The sequence below is a fragment of the Xiphophorus maculatus genome, chromosome 4 (genome assembly GCF_002775205.1).
Source record: "Xiphophorus maculatus strain JP 163 A chromosome 4, X_maculatus-5.0-male, whole genome shotgun sequence".
NCBI lineage: Eukaryota > Metazoa > Chordata > Actinopteri > Cyprinodontiformes > Poeciliidae > Xiphophorus > Xiphophorus maculatus.
In genome coordinates, this window is record NC_036446.1 from 2,348,854 (window position 1) to 2,367,428 (window position 18,575).

Here is an 18,575-nt window from a genome sequence, read left to right on the forward strand (position 1 = left end):
ATTATAACCCGTTTATAACATGATAATCACCGAATCGGTTCGATTTCAGACCAAAATTGCAACATTTACATTTTCCACTGCTGTGATTCACTTTCACGCGAAACTTAGCATCCTAGCACTTTAGCATTAGCGTCTGCTAAACACGTGTTAGTTAGTGTAGCACTTTAGTACAACTGACTACTACGTAGAGCCATGCAAACAAAAACATAAAATTACAAAAAATATAAACAATAAAGTGTAAATAATATGAGAATAAAGTCATAATATTATGAGAGTAAACTCATACGAGAATAAAGTTGTAATATTTTGACTTTCTGACAATCCAACTTTTATAAAGTTGTACAAGAATAAGGTTGTAATATGAGAACAAAGTTGAAACAAAATGACAATAATAAAGTCATAATATGAAGTGGAACAAAAATGTATTTAAATAAAGTCAAAATATTACAAGCATATAGTTGTAATATAAGAATAAAGTCATAAAACTTCACAATATTCTCAAAATACTGCAACTTTATTCTCATACTATTTTAACTTTATTATTGGAATACTATGACTTTATTATTGTTTTATTCACACTTTATTCTCATTTTATTTTTAAACATTTTCCTAGTGTGGCCCCAATACTTTGTTGTACTTTAGCATTAGCAGAACTAAAGTTTATAGTTAGTGCTTTAGCGTTAGCAGAACTAAAGTTTATGGTTAGTGCTTTAGCGTTAGCAGAACTAAAGTTTATGGTTAGTGCTTTAGCGTTAGCAGAACTAAAGTTTATGGTTAGTGCTTTAGCGTTAGCAGAACTAAAGTTTATGGTTAGTGCTTTAGCATTAGCAGAACTAAAGTTTATGGTTAGTTCTTTAGCGTTAGCAGAACTAAAGTTTATGGTTAGTTCTTTAGAGTTAGCAGAACTAAAGTTTATGGTTAGTTCTTTAGAGTTAGCAGACCTAAAGTTTATGGTTAGTTCTTTAGCGTTAGCAGAACTAAAGTTTATGGTTAGTGCTTTAGTGTTAGCAGAACTAAAGTTTATGGTTAGTGCTTTAGCATTAGTGCAGCTAGCTTTTAAGCTAGCAGTGCCCACCAAAGGTTTTGCTATTGGATAAATCTTTCCAGATATCTTGTGTTCTTCAGTCTCCTTCTAAATCTTCTTATCCAGCGCTGTAGCTAGCAGGTCCAGCTATAGGCGGACAGACAGCATCCTCCCACAGAAGATCTGAACTGGTCAAATAAATCTTTATTTCAGACCAAACAAAGTCTGTTTGTATTTTACATAAAATCCATAAAAACCTCAAATGCAATCAGAATTCTAACAAAATTTTCTTCCTCTTATTTTCAGTTCGGCTCGCGAACTGGAAACGTCCCAGTCTGAGGTTATGAACCCAAACCTCCTCTGGTGTTTCAGTCTGTGGAGGCAGCAACCTGCTGTCAGCAGCAGCTGCGGAAACATTTCTTGAAGAACTTCTTGAACTCCGTGTTGAACATGGTGTAGATGATGGGATTGAGGGCGCTGTTGACGTAGCCGAGCCAGGTGACGGTGCTCATCAGCGCGTCGGGGATGTTGCACGTCAGGCACAACGCTCGCATCGTGTGCACCACGAAGAACGGCGTCCAGCAGAACAGGAAGCAGCCTGAACAGACGAAGAGGAGAACCGCAGGTTAAGAGATCCGAACGGTGGGAATCTGGTCAGATTTAAAGGGTCAGGTCTGATTTTACAGATGAGATGATTAAAATTATTAGGGCTAGGTAAAGAAAAAAATAATAATAAAGAAATGAGATAAAACGTATTATAATAAAGACAACACTGCATGTCTGACTTTATTCTCATGTAGTTTTGACTTTATTCCCACAATTTTATGACCTTGATTCCAAATTAATATGACTTTAATCTTGCATTATTTTAGCTTTATTCTCGTAATTTTATTATTTTATTTTTGTATTATTTTGACCTTATTCTCATACGACTTTATTCTTGTAATACTACAACTTTATTTGTATTATTATTTTGACTTTAGGCTTGAAATATTATGACTTTATTCTTGTTTAACTTTTACTGTATTCCCTTATGAGTTTATTTTTGTAATTTTATGACTTTTATTTTCTTATTAATACAAATTTATTGTATAAATTGTATACAATCTATTTATATTGTATACAAATTTGTTGTATTTATTGTATTTTTAGTAATAATGTAAAATGACATTATTTTTGTAATTTTATTGTTTTGTTTTTCTTTGGGCCAAAACAGTCAAATTTGAGGCCCATCAATTCAGCAGCAGAAGATGAACCAGACTGGATTATCGACAGAACGATCAGCAAGTCAACGAGAGAAAAACTGAAATAAGAAAAGAATCAAGATGTTGCAGTGGCCTACTCAAAGTCCAGACCTTAAGGCAGCTGTGTAGAAACAAAGTGTAAACTACAGCTTGTCCTCAATGATGTGAGAAATCGAGAGTCAGACAGAAAACATCTGCTTTGTTTTCAGTAAAATTGATTTCGTCACTCATTATTCTGAAGAGTTTAATGTTGTACAACCCAATGTAATTAAACCAATGTTGAATTAAAATCTGCTTAGCTGAGCGGTTTGCACCCAATTATGTTTGTTTTGAATGTAAAACAGAACATTTTATTTTGCTTCTCAGCATGATGAGGAATAAAACTCGTGTGTTGCTGAAACCAGCCGCTGACTGGATCTCAGGCTGTTTCCTCAGTCTGAGTTTAACATCATGTGTTGTGTGATAATTGGATTGCAGGCTTTAAGCTGTGACAGCGCTACATGAGGAGCTACGGTTGGTCAGGAGCGCCGCTTTTATCCCGGGACTCAGGATGACCTGCAGGAAGGTAGACCTCCTCGCCTAAGAGCTCTGATCAGAGTCTGCAGGAAGATTCACAAACCAAGTGAGGTTGTTTAGTGTCATCAGTGACCTGAATGCTAGTATTAGCTATTGCTAATGGCTAATGGCAATGAAGTTGGTGTCTGGTTCCCATCTTTAGTTGGTGCTAAATTAAAGGACTAATTTGCATTTAAACGTTCTGGACCTTGTTTGGTCACCATGGTTACCATGAGCTTTTCCACCTGACATTCCGGTAGACTTGGTTCGATTGGGACCAAAGTTTTAACATTTATTTTATCTCCATCTTTCTCTCTGCTCTGACTCAAACCAACCAAACCTTTGAGCAACCTGTTCCCCTCCTGGCCTGTGGGGGCCGGGCACCAAGAACCACTGAAGAAAACATGAAAGCCTCTGAAGAAGACACTGAGCACAACTTCCTTCTTCACCAAATCTAAACAAAAATGCAGTGACATCAGATTTTAGCGCCTCAAGGATTTCTCTTTTGTCTTTGCTAAGAAAACACAAGCCATTTCTCCCGCTAGCGTGAGCTTAGTGGATCGGTTTTGGTTTTTTTACCCCGAATGCTCTGCGCTGTAGTCCACTTCCTGCTTTTGGAACGGTTTCCAATCCGCTTGCCGTTCACATATGCATTCGAACCGAACCAGAGTTAATTTCAAACTGAAACCTAGATTTGTAGGTGGATCAGAATTCAATAATGCATTCGCACCTCAAACAAACCGAACCTTTTAGACGGACTCAAGTTGGACTTAACAGGGCTGGTGTTAATTTACCTTAAGGGTATTTCCCCACCAGTCCTGTTCAGCCCACTTTAATCCAAATCCAGACCGTTTGGATTTGGATTTTGAACCCCCAGAAAGTCCGGTTCGTTTGGGGAGGTGTGAATGCTCAATGGGACCCATAAAGGGAATCTGTTTCTCCTACAAACCTCACTGTGGGTTCAGGTTAAGTGAACTCTAGTGTGGTTCAAATCGATATGTGAACACCAAGCAGACTGGAGACCGCTCCAAAAGCAGGAAATGGACTAAAGTGCAGGGCATTATGGGTAAATATAACCAAAACAAATGATAAGACCAGCACTAGGAGGAATAATGGCTTGTGGTCTTTAACCAAAGAAAAAAAGAAAAACTACAACCGCTAAAATCTGACATCACTGCATTTTTGTTTACATTTCATGAAGGAAGTTGTGCTCAGTGTCTTCTTCAGAGGTTTTAATGTTGTTTCCTTCAATGGTTCTTGGTGCAGCGCCCCCACAGGCGAGGAGGGGAACGGGTTTTTCAAAGGGTTTGATTGGTGTGAAAGAGAACTGCAGCAGCTTAAAATGTAACTAATGTTGCAACTTTGGTCCCCAATCAAACCAAATCTAGTGGACCATCAGGGTGAAATAACCTTTAGCTTCAGAACAAACATTAACGGATTGAAAAATTAACCACAGATGACAAGAGAAACTGACAGAACCGCCCCAAGTTGGGCGCCATAATGTTGGGCGCCATTTTGTTGGGAGTTGATCAGTGACAAAAATATTAAAATAAAATCACCAAACGGCACTCCACATTTCTGCTCTAAATTAGGCCAATTTATCTGAGTCTACCGGACTATCAGGTGAGAAAACACTCCAAGGGAGAGACTGAGTCATAATCTGGATTTGGGGAGCCATTACTAGTCTCCAGAGGGACCACAATGCCAAAAATACTCCAACGGCCTCATCCAAGAGCTCACAAAAGCACACAGAATAATATTTAAAGCAGTTCTCATTAAATCCTGGTTTTCCATTTTCTTTTACTCACCTACTACAACCGGTAGGACCCTCATAGCTTTCCGTTCCCTGCTGTTGATCTTCGCCCTCTTCTTGACTTGCTGCTGGTTGAATCTCACTGTTGGCACTGAGTTTTCCCTGTACTGCCGTGGATAAGGAATCTCCTGCTGGATGTAGTCGCCCGAGTCGTCCATGCGAGACTGGGCCAGATCTCTCTCTATGATCCTGGGCAGCGGCATGGGCAGCGCCCCGGGGATGGTGCCCATCATCGGGGGCAGGGCGCCGCCGACCACGCTGCTCCGTTGCAGCTTCCGGCACGCCTCGATGCTGCTGCGCAGCTTGGCCTTCCGCGTCTCCTCCCACCGCTTCAGACCTCGAAAAACCCCAAAGTAGAGCAGCACCATGATGGGGCAGGGGATGAAGAAGGAGCAGACGGACGAGTACACCACGTAGTTGTTGTCCTCCAGTTTGCACTCTCTGGTATCGCGGTTGGGCACGTTGTTGATGCCGAAGATGACGGGCGAGGCGACGGCCAAGGCCAGCAGCCAGGTGGCGGACAGCAGGATGAGCTGCCGGTAGTCCACGTGTTTACGGTTGTAATTCAGCGGTATGGACACCGCAATGAACCTGGAAAAAAAACATGAGCTACATCAATAGAAGTTTGGTTTTCTTCCAGGTTTTAAAACAAAGGAAAACTTTGATACTTTTTAACAGAATTAGGACCAAAAAAAGCTCTTTGACCCAAAGCCATTTTTTCTGGATTTCTATAGAATTGCTATAATGCTAAATATTTTCAAATCTACGCTATAAGTTAAAGCATAATGAAAAAGACATGGTGTAGTAAGTAACTGAAAGAGAATTTCTTAATGAATCGAACAGATTATTTCTAGACATTTGCTGCAGGAAATGTCCTTGTAATGTAGCAGCTAGCTTAGCAGCAAATGTTGGATGTAGTTTACATTTATTTGGTTTCAAAGACACAAGAAAACTCCTACAGCCGCTAAAATCTGATGCCACTCCACTTTTGTTTGTTTAAATTTTATGAAGAAGGAAGTTGTGCTCAATGTTGTGCTTCAGAGGTTTTCCTGTTGCTTCCTTCAGTGGTCTTTGGTGCAGTGCCCCCACAGGCGAGGAGGGGAATAGGTTTATCAACTAGTTTGGATCATTTGACACCGTGCAATGTGAAAGAAAACCACAGTGGCTGAAAATAGGCCTGTCGCAACTAGCAATAAATCAATTAATCATGTGATAAATTAAAACAAATTCAATAATTTTCATTTGAATAATTTTTTTCTCTCCTTCTGCCAAAATCTGGATGACAAAAGTCTTCAGTCAGATCCTTTGGCCTCAACCAGCCCTTTTTTGAAGGACAGTTTTGTTTACAGAGACTCCATAATTCATCTTATTTGTTGTTTTATTTGCACATTTAAGATGTTTCCAGTTGCAGGGTTAAATGCTCATTAGAATTTAAAGTTTATTGAGTTTTCAGATGTCCTGTTGTTACCATAATATTACTTGAAAATGGTCTCAAAACAGCAATGTTAGTGTTTACTGAAATGACATCTGGAACAATTTATCCTGGGCAAAGTTTGAAAATGTAACAAATGTTGCAATTTTGTTCCAATTAAACAAATTGAGTCTATCAGTGAAATTACAGCAGCGTTATTGTCTGAACAGGTGAAGATTTATTCTTTCTCAAAAGTTTTAAATGAACTCAGTCAGTAAAAGATGTTTTGTTTGGTAATTAGCAGAACACAGAGTTAAAAACCTTGATTGACTGAAAAAGTGGCTAAAATCCAAACAGATCCAGTAAAACCAGTGATCCGGACCACAGTAAGGTGGAAACCCACCGGTCCACGCTGATGGCACACAGGTTGAAGATCGATGCCGTACACAGCATCACGTCCATGGTCATCAGACCGTCGCATATCGTCATGTTCAGGGTCCAAACTCCGCCCTGAAACTGCTCCAGAACATACACACACACACACACACACACGCACACACACACACACACACACACACACACACGCACACACACACACACACACACACACACACACACACACACACACAGCACGTCATTAGCTGACCCAAATCCCAGTGAGAAAATGTGTAATCCTGAACACAAACATTCAGGCCACGCCCACTTTCCCCCGCCGTCTGCAGGTGAACGCACGCTGACGTCTCTAATCCAGGGCCTGCATGCCGGCGGTGTGACGCCTCACTGCGAGGTAACAAGATCAAAAACTGGGCTTTTTAACAGGCAGAGCCGGCCCAAGGCATATGTTTATGACCCCCACACCACCAGGGGGCGCCCATGGGAACCAAGCTGGCAGGATTAAAATATATGTATAAAATACTACTTATATATATATATATATATTTTTTTTTTTATTTAAAATACTATTGAATAATACAAACTAAATGCGATTACTCATTGTAAAACTATTCCTACATTGTTTTTTATAGTTACTATAGAAATAATTGTTCATCTGTGATGATTTCTGCCGTCCATTTGAAATATAAAATATCAAACATGTTTACTTTAAATTTAGGTTTTATCAGCTGATGTTACTTTCAGGTATGGGACACTTAAATACCAATCTGTATTTTAAAATATAAATAATATTTTTATATCTGTTACTCATATAAGGTTAAATTAGAAATAATAAATCTGTCATGATGTAATTACAAATAATGCTAATGATAGTTAGCTTAGTAATGATAATGCATCATACAGGGGGCCTGAAATAAAAATCTGTTTCAGGCCCCAAAAAGGCTTGGACTGGCCCTGCTGACAGGGAAGAAAAGCAAGCAGGAAGCTTTCAAACGACGGTTAGATTACACCTTTATCACCTGGATAACCTGGGAAATATGAATTATAGCTGCTCATTTACCCGGTAGAGAAACTCCCGTGTTCCTCTGTTGGTGATTCATGTTGATAATCTCCGTCAGGAAGTCTAGAATCATCTGCAGGTGTTTGCATCCAAAACACCAGATCTATTTTCTGAATGCGTTTAGGTTTGTTTTGTATTTCTGTTGCGTTTCTGCCTGGAAATGGACTCCAAACATGTAGGCATGTTGTTTTTTTATTTATTCTTTTGTGGCTCTAGTGTCCCTTAAATGACAGTGGGCTGACAGGAAACGGGGAAGGAGAGGGGGGAAGACTTTTGGCAAATATCAACGGGTCCAGGAATCGAACCCGCGACGGCCGCGTCAAGGACTCAAGGCCTCCAAATACGGGTCGCACTAACCACTACGCCACCACGCCACCACGGCACGCCCGTAGGCTTGTGTTTTTGCAGCATTTCTGCCTCATTTCGCAATTTGGAACCATCTGTATATTTTGGATCACTCTCCAGTCCACACTCGCCTCATTTGTCTGTAATTTTGTTACTTTGTAGTCTTACGATGTGATCTACAACAATAATATCTACAACACAAAGACACTAATGGCGTAAAGCTTTTAATGTAAAGGGGCTTTTTATGCTCCAAACTCAGAGTTTTAGATTTTTAAATGGGTTTTTTCTTTTCACATATTTATTGAAAAAGCTTGCTAATTAAGTCTCATTTTAGTTAAAAAATAAAATAAAATAGCCAGAGGTTTTGTCTTTATCAAAGTTTGTCACCAGCTATAAAAACTGTGGATTTCTTGTGTTTTTATTTGCCTAACTTAGTAAACTTATTTTTGCATATCTAAAATTGCTTGTTTTTAATTGTTTTAAGTACTAACACTTATTTTTTTATCAAGTTATAATGAAACAATAAATAATTGTTGTGTTTGACTAAAATTGAAGTGTCATTTTTTAAAATCCAGTGTAAAAAATATTAACTAAAGTGCTCAAACATTGTTATGCAGTTTGAAGCTGGTCAGGCTTCATGGGATGGATGGAGAAAAATCCAGGACAATCCTGGAAGAAAACCGGCTAGAGGCTGCAGAAGACCTGAGGCTGGGGTGAAAGGTCACTAGCCTTAGCACACCCGCATATGAGCTAAGTTGAACATTACTTTGTAGAAAACTTTGGTTTTTTAAAAATATATTTAGCTAATTTAGACAAAACGTGTTAGTTAATAAGTAGTGGAAATCACCATTTTCTAATTTTCATACGATTTTTTTATGAACAGCTGTTAGCCAGCTAGCTAATAAGGTAGCCAGCTAGCGAACTATATGTGCATCTAGTTTGTAGAAAACTGTCGTTTGTTTTCTTTTAACTCAAAAAGTCAAACGTTTGCCAGAAAAACATTTTAATTTCTGAGTTCAAAAAGTTGAAAATCTGAAATTTTGAGATTAATCTGAAAAATGTTCTATAAAAATAAAAACTTAAACATTTTCTGAGCTCAAAAAGTAGAAACTTTTCTAGAAGAAATCTGAAATTTCTGAGTTCTAAAAGAAAAAATAAATCGACATTTGGAGCTCAGACATTTCCATGATTTTTCCACCTTTGCATTGAGATAAACTTGCTGCCAGTCGAACTGTTTTTAAGTTGTACAGGAATTTATTTAGAGGTAACAGAGTGAAGAGGCACTCATAATAAAAAAAACAGGAATATTTTTAGCTACTCTTCACGCAAAAACCACCTCACCTCTGCGTAAACGAAGAGCGGCAGAACCAGAACCGCCAGCAGCAAATCCGCAAACGCCAGACTCACTATGAAGTAGTTGGTTGTAGTTTTCAAAGCCTTCTCCAAGTAAACACTGAGGCACACCAGCACGTTTCCAGCAGTGACGGTGATGATCAGTAAAATCCCGAATATGAGCGCAGGGAAGTTGTAGTGCGCGACCGGAGCCGCCGGCAGCGACTCGTTGATCAGGTCCGAGAAGTTGTCCGCCATGGTCCCCGGCGGTGGCAGACGGAGGGGCCCCCAGGTCTCTCCGGTGGGGTTTTCATCTATGAAGCGGAAACCCGGCAGCTACGCAGTAAACGGCGGCTTTCTAAGCGAGTTCCTTCGGTGCGCAACGCTCTCCGTGCGCAAAAACCTCCGCGCCGCAGCCGCAGACTTCATCCGATCGCAGTTTCCACTTTCTTCCACTGTTGTTCCCGACAGATTCCTGCAGGATCTGTTTCCTCCCGTCGTGTTGCAACCTGCTCATGCAGAAACAATTTAGCGAATCAGAAGCCAAGAGCAAATCCGTGCGCGTAAATCTTCTTACTGCGGCTCTGCTCGGTGTGTGTGACCAATCTGCGCAGGGTGACGAATCAGCTTCAGAGCGGCCGACTAAACTGGAAGTAAAACACTTTAGTCTCCAAGTCTGACAGGAGGCTTAATAAATAGTTTATTAAGGGAATTAATGTAATTATAGCAGATGAAGACAAAAACTGGGAGATTATAATAACATCTCACCTCTCCATGCACCGTCCAGACAACGGAGTTAAACTGATAAACTAGAAAACAAACAATTTTACTAAGTATTTTTGCCTAGTTTCTAGTGTGAATATCTCAGTACACTTGAAATACGACAAAACTAACGTGCAGCTTTTTCAGTAAGAAATGGGAGCTTGTTTTAAGCCAATAAATTCTGAAAATTGATTATTGATTATACAATTGGTAGATTTTTTTCACTTGCAACATGGGAAAAATGTTTTAAAAGTGAAATAATCTGCCAGGAATTAGCACAGTTTTAAAAAAAATCAATATTAAGGAATTATTTACTTTAAATAATCACTATGGAGCTAAATTGAGGCCATAAATTTTGTTCAAAAGAAAAAAAAAATCTTGAATTTGGAAAAGCAAAAAAATCTTTAAAAAAAAAGTATACTTGGTAAGATTTTGTTTTTGCAGTAACAAATATACAAATAACTAATACAAAAATAAATCACAAAAACAATTAGACAAGATGCTGAAACAAGTAACAGATATTGTCTATATGGTCTGATTCTACATCAGATATATTCTATATATTCTATAACTGCATTTAGTCTCAGGTCTGGGAGTTTTAGTCCCACAAGTTCTGGAAATGAATCCAATTTTCTCCAAGTTTTTGCTTTAGCAGCTTTCCTTCTGGATGTTCCTCAACCTGTGGAGAATTAAAAGCAGAAAATGAAATGTTTTAGAGGCAGAACACTTTGAAGTTCACAGAGTCTTACTTTTTTCAGTCTATAATTAAATTCATCATCAGTAAAAGTTACAACTTTTATCAAGTTTGGGACTCTGAACTTTGCAGAACCGGGAGGGAATCAGGTCAAAACGTTGCTAAAATAACTGGGAAATGCAAAAATCTACTGAGATAATGACCATCCATGAAGTGTGTTTCTAAGGAGACTGATGTATGGCCCGATCATTAATATCATTTTACCTGAGTCTCCCAGATATGTCTGTACTTTGGAAGAGTTGAATGTTTTATTGAAACTACTGTCACTCCCTTGGGGTAATTATGTGCATGAATGATGAACTAGTCTCCCTAAATTAGGAGGAATTCTCATTTATAAATTCAATTTATGATGAATTTTTAAATCAAAACCCAATTTAGTTTCCAGTATTTTTTGTGCACTCTCATCATACAATAATTTCTGTTGGAACATTTACAAAAAAAACAACAACAACAACTTTGTTTTATTTTGGCAGATTTATGTATTTAGTTGGTAGAAAAACTGTTTCTATGAAATAATTCAACCCTCTGCATTTTAAAACAATAAAAATGATGATTTTAATTATCTATGGTAACATTAACCGGCTGGCTAGCTAACATTAGCCTCCTTAGTTGACAAAAGAAAACATGGACCAATAAAAGGCAAAACTAAACAACTAGACCCTATTTTGGACATTAGGTTTGTTTCTAAACAGCAGTGATGAATCTGAAGCTAATTTGTATCAGTTTTCATTAGCTAACAAGTTAGCATAGGTCGGCATAATTAGTGTGAAGAAACTGGGGTGAGGGGTCGGTCGTGTCGCCCCCCACAAGATGCCGCCCTGGGCGGTTGCCTGCGTCGCCCATAGCAGAATCTGTCACTGGCTGATTAATCACAATTAATCACTATTCCTAACTTTATAAGCTTGGAATATAAATATGCACACAGCTGTGCAAACCCGCCAACAATTTAAAATCCAAGCAATTATCTTGCATTTGTAATCTCCCATACTCAACAGCAACTAAGAGAAATTTACTCCTCTACAAGTAGCAAACATCTGTTTTATTAGATCTATTTTAATTTCTACTTCTTGGATGCCCCACTCTTTTATGACACCATGAAGCTCATATCAAACATTCACATTCTCAAAAAATGTTTAGTCTCAAACCAACCATGTCTGAAGATTCTTAGTTTTCCAGGTTTTTATATTCAAGAAGGTTTATAGAAACTCGGTTTGTTTTAAACTTTGGTTTAGAAATATTCCTCTAGATTCATGTCCTGTGATGAAGCGACACTTTATTGTCCTCATCCAGCCAGTGAAGACCGGAGTTATGGCTAAAGACTCAACACAGGAAAGTTGAAGCTGTTCAACTCTGGTTTCTGTCTGCAGTCGCAGGAGAAAATGTTTGGCTGTTCGTAGCTCCCGGTGTGACGCGTTGCTGTGGACTAGATAAACCTGGGAGAGAAGCGCTGATGTCAAAATAGATGGTTCATTGATCTGCGTTATGTTATATTAACGCATTAAAATGTTGATGTTAATCGCGTGCGCTAACGCGTTAATGTGCGCGCGCGCGAGAAAAACAAACAGTTGAGGCATTTTACCCTCAAACAACTTCCGCAAAAAGACCAGAATACCAGAATACAACCATCTGCGTATTCTAGGTGAACTAAAAAACACGTGCGTTGCACATAATGCTAGCTGAGAAACAACGGAAGCCAGAGTAGCTCAATATAACCACATAAAATATATTTTTGCACACAAACACAAAACTGCAATACGACGTTTTTTAAAAAAAGTACTTACCCGGTGAAAGTCATTGTTGGCTCTCCAGCCTGTGAACTTTAGCCTCCAGCCGGTAAAAATCCCACAATGCAACTGTACATTAAAAATTTACAGTACAGCTGTAAAATTGCGCACGTGATCCAGCGGTCCAATCACGTCCCACATACTTTCCATACACATTTCAGATCACAGTTAAAAGCTGTATTTTCCAAACCCAGCCACCTTACTGACTTTTCAAGCTGTAGTTTTTACAGCCATTTGTTACAGTGCAGCGTCACTGAATATGTATGATATGTTTTAAAATAAGGTTTCTCCTATTATGACTCTTTTAACAGTAATTAGGAACCTCCGATGTCGCATCATCTAGTATTTATTTTACGCCATTTTGTTGAGGTTCTTAGCTAATAAATATTTCAGTAATTAATGACGGAGAAACAAAATCTCATTGAACACTAATTATTCCATGTCAGTCTGTTAATCTTCCCCTGAATGTGCTGTTTTCTAAAAAGGTAAATATTCGCTTTAATTTGAGGATTTCACAGCACAGAGACAGAATCTGCCGTCACATGCTGCAAACAGCTGACAGGCTCTTACTTTTGATTAAAGGTGTTCGGGTCACAGCAGCTCCTGTGGCGTGAATATCATTAGAATAAAGTCAGCAGCAATTAGCTTTTCACACGTCGTGCAAGAGCCTGAGGAGGAAGAGGAGAAGAAGAAGTTGGGGAAGAGCACACATGATTTGGAAAACACAGCGCAGATGCTAAATTCACCCCGAGTCCTTTGGCTTCACGATGCACAAAGACGTGACATCAATTTTATTCAGGCTCCATATCTGCATATGGATAAAATCTGAGTAAGTCTGAAAACTCAGTAATTCTGAGACTAATCTCAAAATTTTCAAGAAAAATCTTTTCCGGGTTTCAAAAGTAGAAAAAAAAAAAAACAACATTTGAAAATGTGACACTTTTGAAACTCAGTTTCAAAAGTCCAAGTTTCAGTTTAATCTCAAAATTATTATTTTTTTTCTATAGGAAATGTTTGACTTTTTAAACTCAGAAACATCTTTGCTTTTCCTAGAAAATTTCAGAGATTAATCTCACAATTTTGGAGTTTTTTTGTGCAAATGTGCTCCTTTTTGTTTTCAGCCGCCCAAACACACCGTCCAACAGTCTGGAAGAATAAACAGCTTCTTTTTTTTACAGCAGTTAAAATGTTTTCAGTCATTAGTTTCTCACTTAGCTCACGATGGTAAATTTTTCTGGCGCATAATAACTTTTTCTGATGGATTGCTTTGAGCATTTTTCAAGTTTGGAAAAGTATGAAAAATTTGAAACTGTGTATGGAAAAATACAAGAATCTGTTAACAATTGTGGAAATTATACCTAATTATATGATTTAATCTTTTGATTTCCCACTTCACAATTTGATTTTAACTTCATAACCTTCAGGTCATAAGTCATTCCAAAGATAATTAAGGCTCATTTCACAGATTTTTAGACAATTTTAAACATGAAAATGCTGAACAAGGAACTAAATCTGCTTATATTAATACAGGAAACTCAAGAATATGACTGTAATTTTTAAACCTGATGTGAAGAAAAGACCATTCAATACAGCATATTCCCTAATGAGATTTTTTAAAAAGAATTTGTTGTAGTGTTGCCATAAAGAAAATCTTTTATGCCAACATTAACTCCATCGGTTGTTGCCATGGCTGCAGCTGTTTGATGCAGGGGGTTTCTGTGAACTCCTTGCAGAATTAAAGGTTTGCTTCTCTTGATTTCAGATTCCACAAAGGGGGAAGAGTTTCTCTGGAGTCGCTTTAAAATATTCATAAAAAAGGAGAGCGGCGAGCCGCAGGGTGCAGAGCGGACTGATGGGATAAATTACTGAGCAGCTTCCAGGAATCTGCTCCTGCTGCGGTTAACGATCACTCCTGACCCTCAGAGGCAAAACAGAGACCAGAAACAGGGATTTAAATTAAGGATCTTCAAGAAGTGACAGAAAAATCTTAAAGACAGGAGAGAAACTAGAAGAAAACAACATCCTGCACTGCAAAAACACAAAATCCTACCAAGCATTTCTAGTACAAATATCCCAGTACACTTGAAATAAGACAAAACGAACTCAGAAGTAACTTCTTTGCAAAATATAGGAGTTTGTTTTAAGAAAATAATTTATTAATATTGATGTAAGAGTTCTATTTCAACTGGCAGATTATTCCACTTATAACAAAACATTTTTCCTGTTAGAAGTGAAATAATCTGCACTAGAACATTTTGTCCATTTTCAGATATCATTTACTTAAAACAAGCTGGTATATGTTGCTGAAAAGTTATTTCTAAGTTAGTTTTTCACAAAATCATTCTTAGATAACAAGATTTTAGTCAGTCTTTTCATAATGAGCCTTTTTAGGGCCTTTGTCACTTTAAATCCAGAAAAGCTGCTGCTGGCCACGAGGCCTCCGCTTTGCCTCATGCACAACCAACAAGAACGCAGTAGGTTGTTTCTGGATGGTAAGTCAACAGGAAAACAAACTGTTGTTTTTTCCAGCAGCCATTGTACAGCACATACAGCGGTAAAACGGAGTTACATCTGGGTTGCTAGGCAACGGGCGGAATTCTTCTGGGGTTGCTAGGTGACAGGGCAGTGCCTGCTGATTTGTGATGTTACATTCTGGAGGGTTTTGAAATGTTTTTCAAATAAAAAAACATTAAATTAGTACCAAAAAAAGTTGGGTATTTTTTGAAGTGCTTGGTTTGTTTTTAGAAGCAGTTTAGACCGAAAATGTACAAAAACACTCAAAACGTGAATTTTGCATAATAGCTTCCCTTTATGGTCTACTCATTAGTGTTCTGCAGTTTGTATAACATATTTTATAGTGGGGCCCCAGAACTGGCCCTGCCTTTGGGATGCGACTGATTTCAACATTTTAATCATTTCTACGTCCAGAAATTATTCACTGGATTTCATGAAAACGCAGCAGAATCTCAGCAGGTTTCTAACAGGATGAGGAACCTAAACCACCAGGAACTAGCTTGGTTCTCTGCTTTAATTTACCAGAAGAAAACAAATTTCTCAGATGCCTGTTTTTCCTGGTGGATTAGTTTCTGACCTTACAGAAATGTTTCTCAATCCTGGTCCTCATGCTGCCTCCATGTTTTAGATGTTTTCCTTCTGCCACACACCTGGACTGAATCTGTGGGTGGTTAATAGGCTTCTGCCTGTTAATCACCGTCATGTAATCATTTGAATCAGCTGTTCTGGGATAGAAACACATCCAGAACATGCAGAGCAGGGAGGCTTGAGAACTGGAATTAAGAAGCTCTGCTTTACAGGAACAAATCTGAGAGCTCAGGAATTTTAATCCGTTGTAACTTCCTGCATCCGAGCATTTTTTCCCCAATAAGTCACTATAAAGCAGAAAAATCAAGAAGTGACTCTGTGTTGCGACTGCAGGCGGATTAAAGATGCTAAAATCAGTTTTCTGCTAAACACAAAGTTTCAGTTACATCGTCAGCAGCAACATTTCACCATAAATATGTCATAAAAACGCCGGACAGGAAACAATCGCTTCGAATGTTTGGTGAGAAACTCTAAAAATTCATCCTGCTGGTGGGAATGAGGTCAAACTTTGTTGAAGTTTCTCACCGCATGCATGAAGAGATTAGGAGGAAATCTGCATAAACAAGCGAGATCTTCCACAGACGGAGAAAAAGTTGAAACCAAACACCATAAAATATGTTTACTGCAGCTGTAAATATTTGTTCCCTCCTGACTTTTTGTACATTTTATTGAAGAAGCAGTTTCAGATCTGAACAGTTTCTCATCTTCTCCAGGTATTTAATTGTTGTAAGATTTGCAGCTTTAGGTAAATGATACTTCTAAGGAAATAAAACTTTTCCACATTCAGATAAAACACAGATTTTAATAATTCATTGTGATTTTATGAGTCAGAAAAACCTAAAGTGGGACAGAATTATGTTGTAGGTGCAGGATTTGAGTCAATAACTTTTAAATATTGACAAAAATTGCTATTTATATTGACAGTTTATCAAATGAAAACATTTCATTTTCTATATTTCTAAGCTTTTTTTATAAGTATTTTTTATTCCAGATCATAAAAGACATGGATGTCACCTAAATTGACAAGTTCATGGTTTAAGGGATTTGTTTTGCAGAAATAATTTAATGGACATCCAAACAAACAGAGCTACAAATCTAAGAGTTCAATTCAATTAAACAAATTAAAAAAGACAGAAAATACTTTCAGAAAATTACCTGAACAAAAAAATGGAGAATGGATAATTTAACACTTTAAATTCATTCACCTTTCTGTTAATACAAAACTGAAACTTTCTGTATCCCTACAGAAAGTTTGGAAACATTCAAAAACATTAATATGAAGAAGAAAACTGAGGAAAAACATCCTTTAAAAGTCTTAAAGGAAAGTTTTTTTCACATTTTATGGCATATTTACCCATTTTTTAAATATTATTTTCACATTGTGTGTTGAAACGTATGTCAAAACCCAGTTTATTATTTTTCTGTTGTAAATCCAAAATTAAGCTAAGATGTACGGAAGAGGATTAGGGCCAAAAAAAAAAAAGAATTCTGACTTTAAACTCAGAATTCTTTTTTTTTTGTTGGCCCTAATCCTCTTCCGTAGAGATGAGTTAAAAACTCATCAGCTTTTCCTGTTACGTTCATTTTCTCGGCTGATCTGAGAGGCTCTGGCGCCTCCTGCTGGTCGGAAACCAAAACTGCAGCTCTTCTTCTCCAACCTGTGAAACAATAAGTCCAGAAAAATTTCCCAGCAGCCTTGGGCCGAGTGTTGCATGTTGTAGACATAATGAATGAGCTCCATGTGGCTCTGTGAGCTTGTTGTTCCCACACAGATGGGGACAGAGCTGCCTTGTCCACATGTGAAGCCGTTAGCGTTCCAGTTTGTGCCACGTTATTATTACTGCCAGGTACCAGACGGGGAGGGCAGAGAGGAAAACCGCCCCGGCTGTTTACTCTGTGTTTATGTCAGAACCAGAAGAAGGAAGATGGGCCGGATCAACAGGAAGTGGTTTTGTTTTTGTTCAAATCCTTCTTTTTGTTTGCAAAATCCATCTAAACGTCATGCTGAAGATGTTTGAAGGGGAATTTTCTGCACTCTAAAGGATGGACAGGATTTTCCTGGTTGCAAAATGAGCCCAAAGTATGATAGTTCCACCACCGTGCTTTACTGTTGGAGAGGTTTGTTTTTAGTTGCCCTTTAAACCACAAAACATAAAAAAGAACATAAGGAAATATTTAGTTATTTAGTTTGCCTAAATATATAATTTGAAGCAAAATATTGAGCTAGAAACCTGAATATTTACCTTCAAGTTAAATACTTAGCTCACCAACTAAATATTTTCTTCCTAAAATAAAAACTTACCTCCAATCTAAATATTTAGTTAGCAAGATAAAACCTGCTAAATATTTAGCTCCAAGTTAGAAATGTAGCTTAGTATGTAAACAGTTTATGAACTAAATACTTATTTGGAATCTCAATACAAAGAAAATGTAATATTTAGCTTCAAAGTAAATATTTAACTTAGTAACTAAACATTTAGTTTTTAAACTGAATATTAACCTTGAAGCTAAATGTTTAGTTATCAAGAAAGTTAAATATTCAGCTTCAAAGTAAATATTTAACTTGCCAAATAAATATTCAATTTGTAAACTAAATAAATAACTTGAAGCTAACTACTTAACTTGAGGGTATATATTTAGTTTGCTAAATAATGTTTAGCAAACTAAACATTTTGCTTCACACTGAATAATTAGTGTGAAGCTAAATATTTAATTTCCTAACTAAATATTTAGCTCCAAAGTAAATATTTAGATTAATAACTAAACATGTAATATTTATTTAGTTTTAAAATATTCTGTTTAAAAACTAAATGCTTTGGTTGAAGCTAAATATTTAGAGTCAGCCACAAATGTTGAGTTTTGCAGATAAATGTTTAGCTTGAGACAAAAGCTCCATATCTAGCACCAAAGTAAATATTTAGGTTCCAAGCTAAATATTTAGCTTGCTAATTCAATATTTAGTTTGGAACTGTGAGATTCATAAATTAATGAATGAT

At 37.5% G+C, this 18,575-nt stretch overlaps 1 protein-coding gene across 4 annotated transcripts; it reads right to left on the reverse strand.

Annotated features, from left to right (window-relative positions):
* Positions 1-798: 798 nt before the first annotated feature.
* LOC102227358 (D(4) dopamine receptor-like) lies at positions 799-10,169 on the reverse strand. 4 transcript variants are annotated; one of them, XM_023331871.1, is made up of 6 exons: positions 9,946-10,169; positions 9,755-9,819; positions 9,187-9,686; positions 6,451-6,563; positions 4,632-5,227; positions 799-1,622 (listed from the first exon to the last, which is right to left on the reverse strand). In XM_023331871.1, exons 3-6 carry the CDS (start codon positions 9,433-9,435, stop codon positions 1,420-1,422), a joined length of 1,161 nt encoding a protein of 386 aa, XP_023187639.1. In that variant the 5' UTR covers positions 9,436-9,686; positions 9,755-9,819; positions 9,946-10,169; the 3' UTR covers positions 799-1,419. The 4 variants fall into 4 exon arrangements, with proteins under 4 accessions (XP_023187639.1, XP_023187638.1, XP_023187637.1 ...); XM_023331870.1 differs by having other exon boundaries at positions 9,755-9,824; XM_023331869.1 differs by having other exon boundaries at positions 9,755-10,169.
* Positions 10,170-18,575: the final 8,406 nt, after the last annotated feature.

Bases quoted from the DNA above. Each gene is read 5' to 3' on its own strand.
- LOC102227358 (XM_023331871.1), bottom strand. From the start codon at position 9,435: ATGGCGGACAACTTCTCGGACCTGATCAACGAGTCGCTGCCGGCGGCT. The intron at 6,564-9,186 runs GTGAGGTGGTTT...GTTCTGGAGCAG, and splicing joins CGCTCTTCGTTTACGCAGAG to TTTCAGGGCGGAGTTTGGAC. The intron at 1,623-4,631 runs GTGAGTAAAAGA...TCGTCTGTTCAG, and splicing joins GGTCCTACCGGTTGTAGTAG to GCTGCTTCCTGTTCTGCTGG.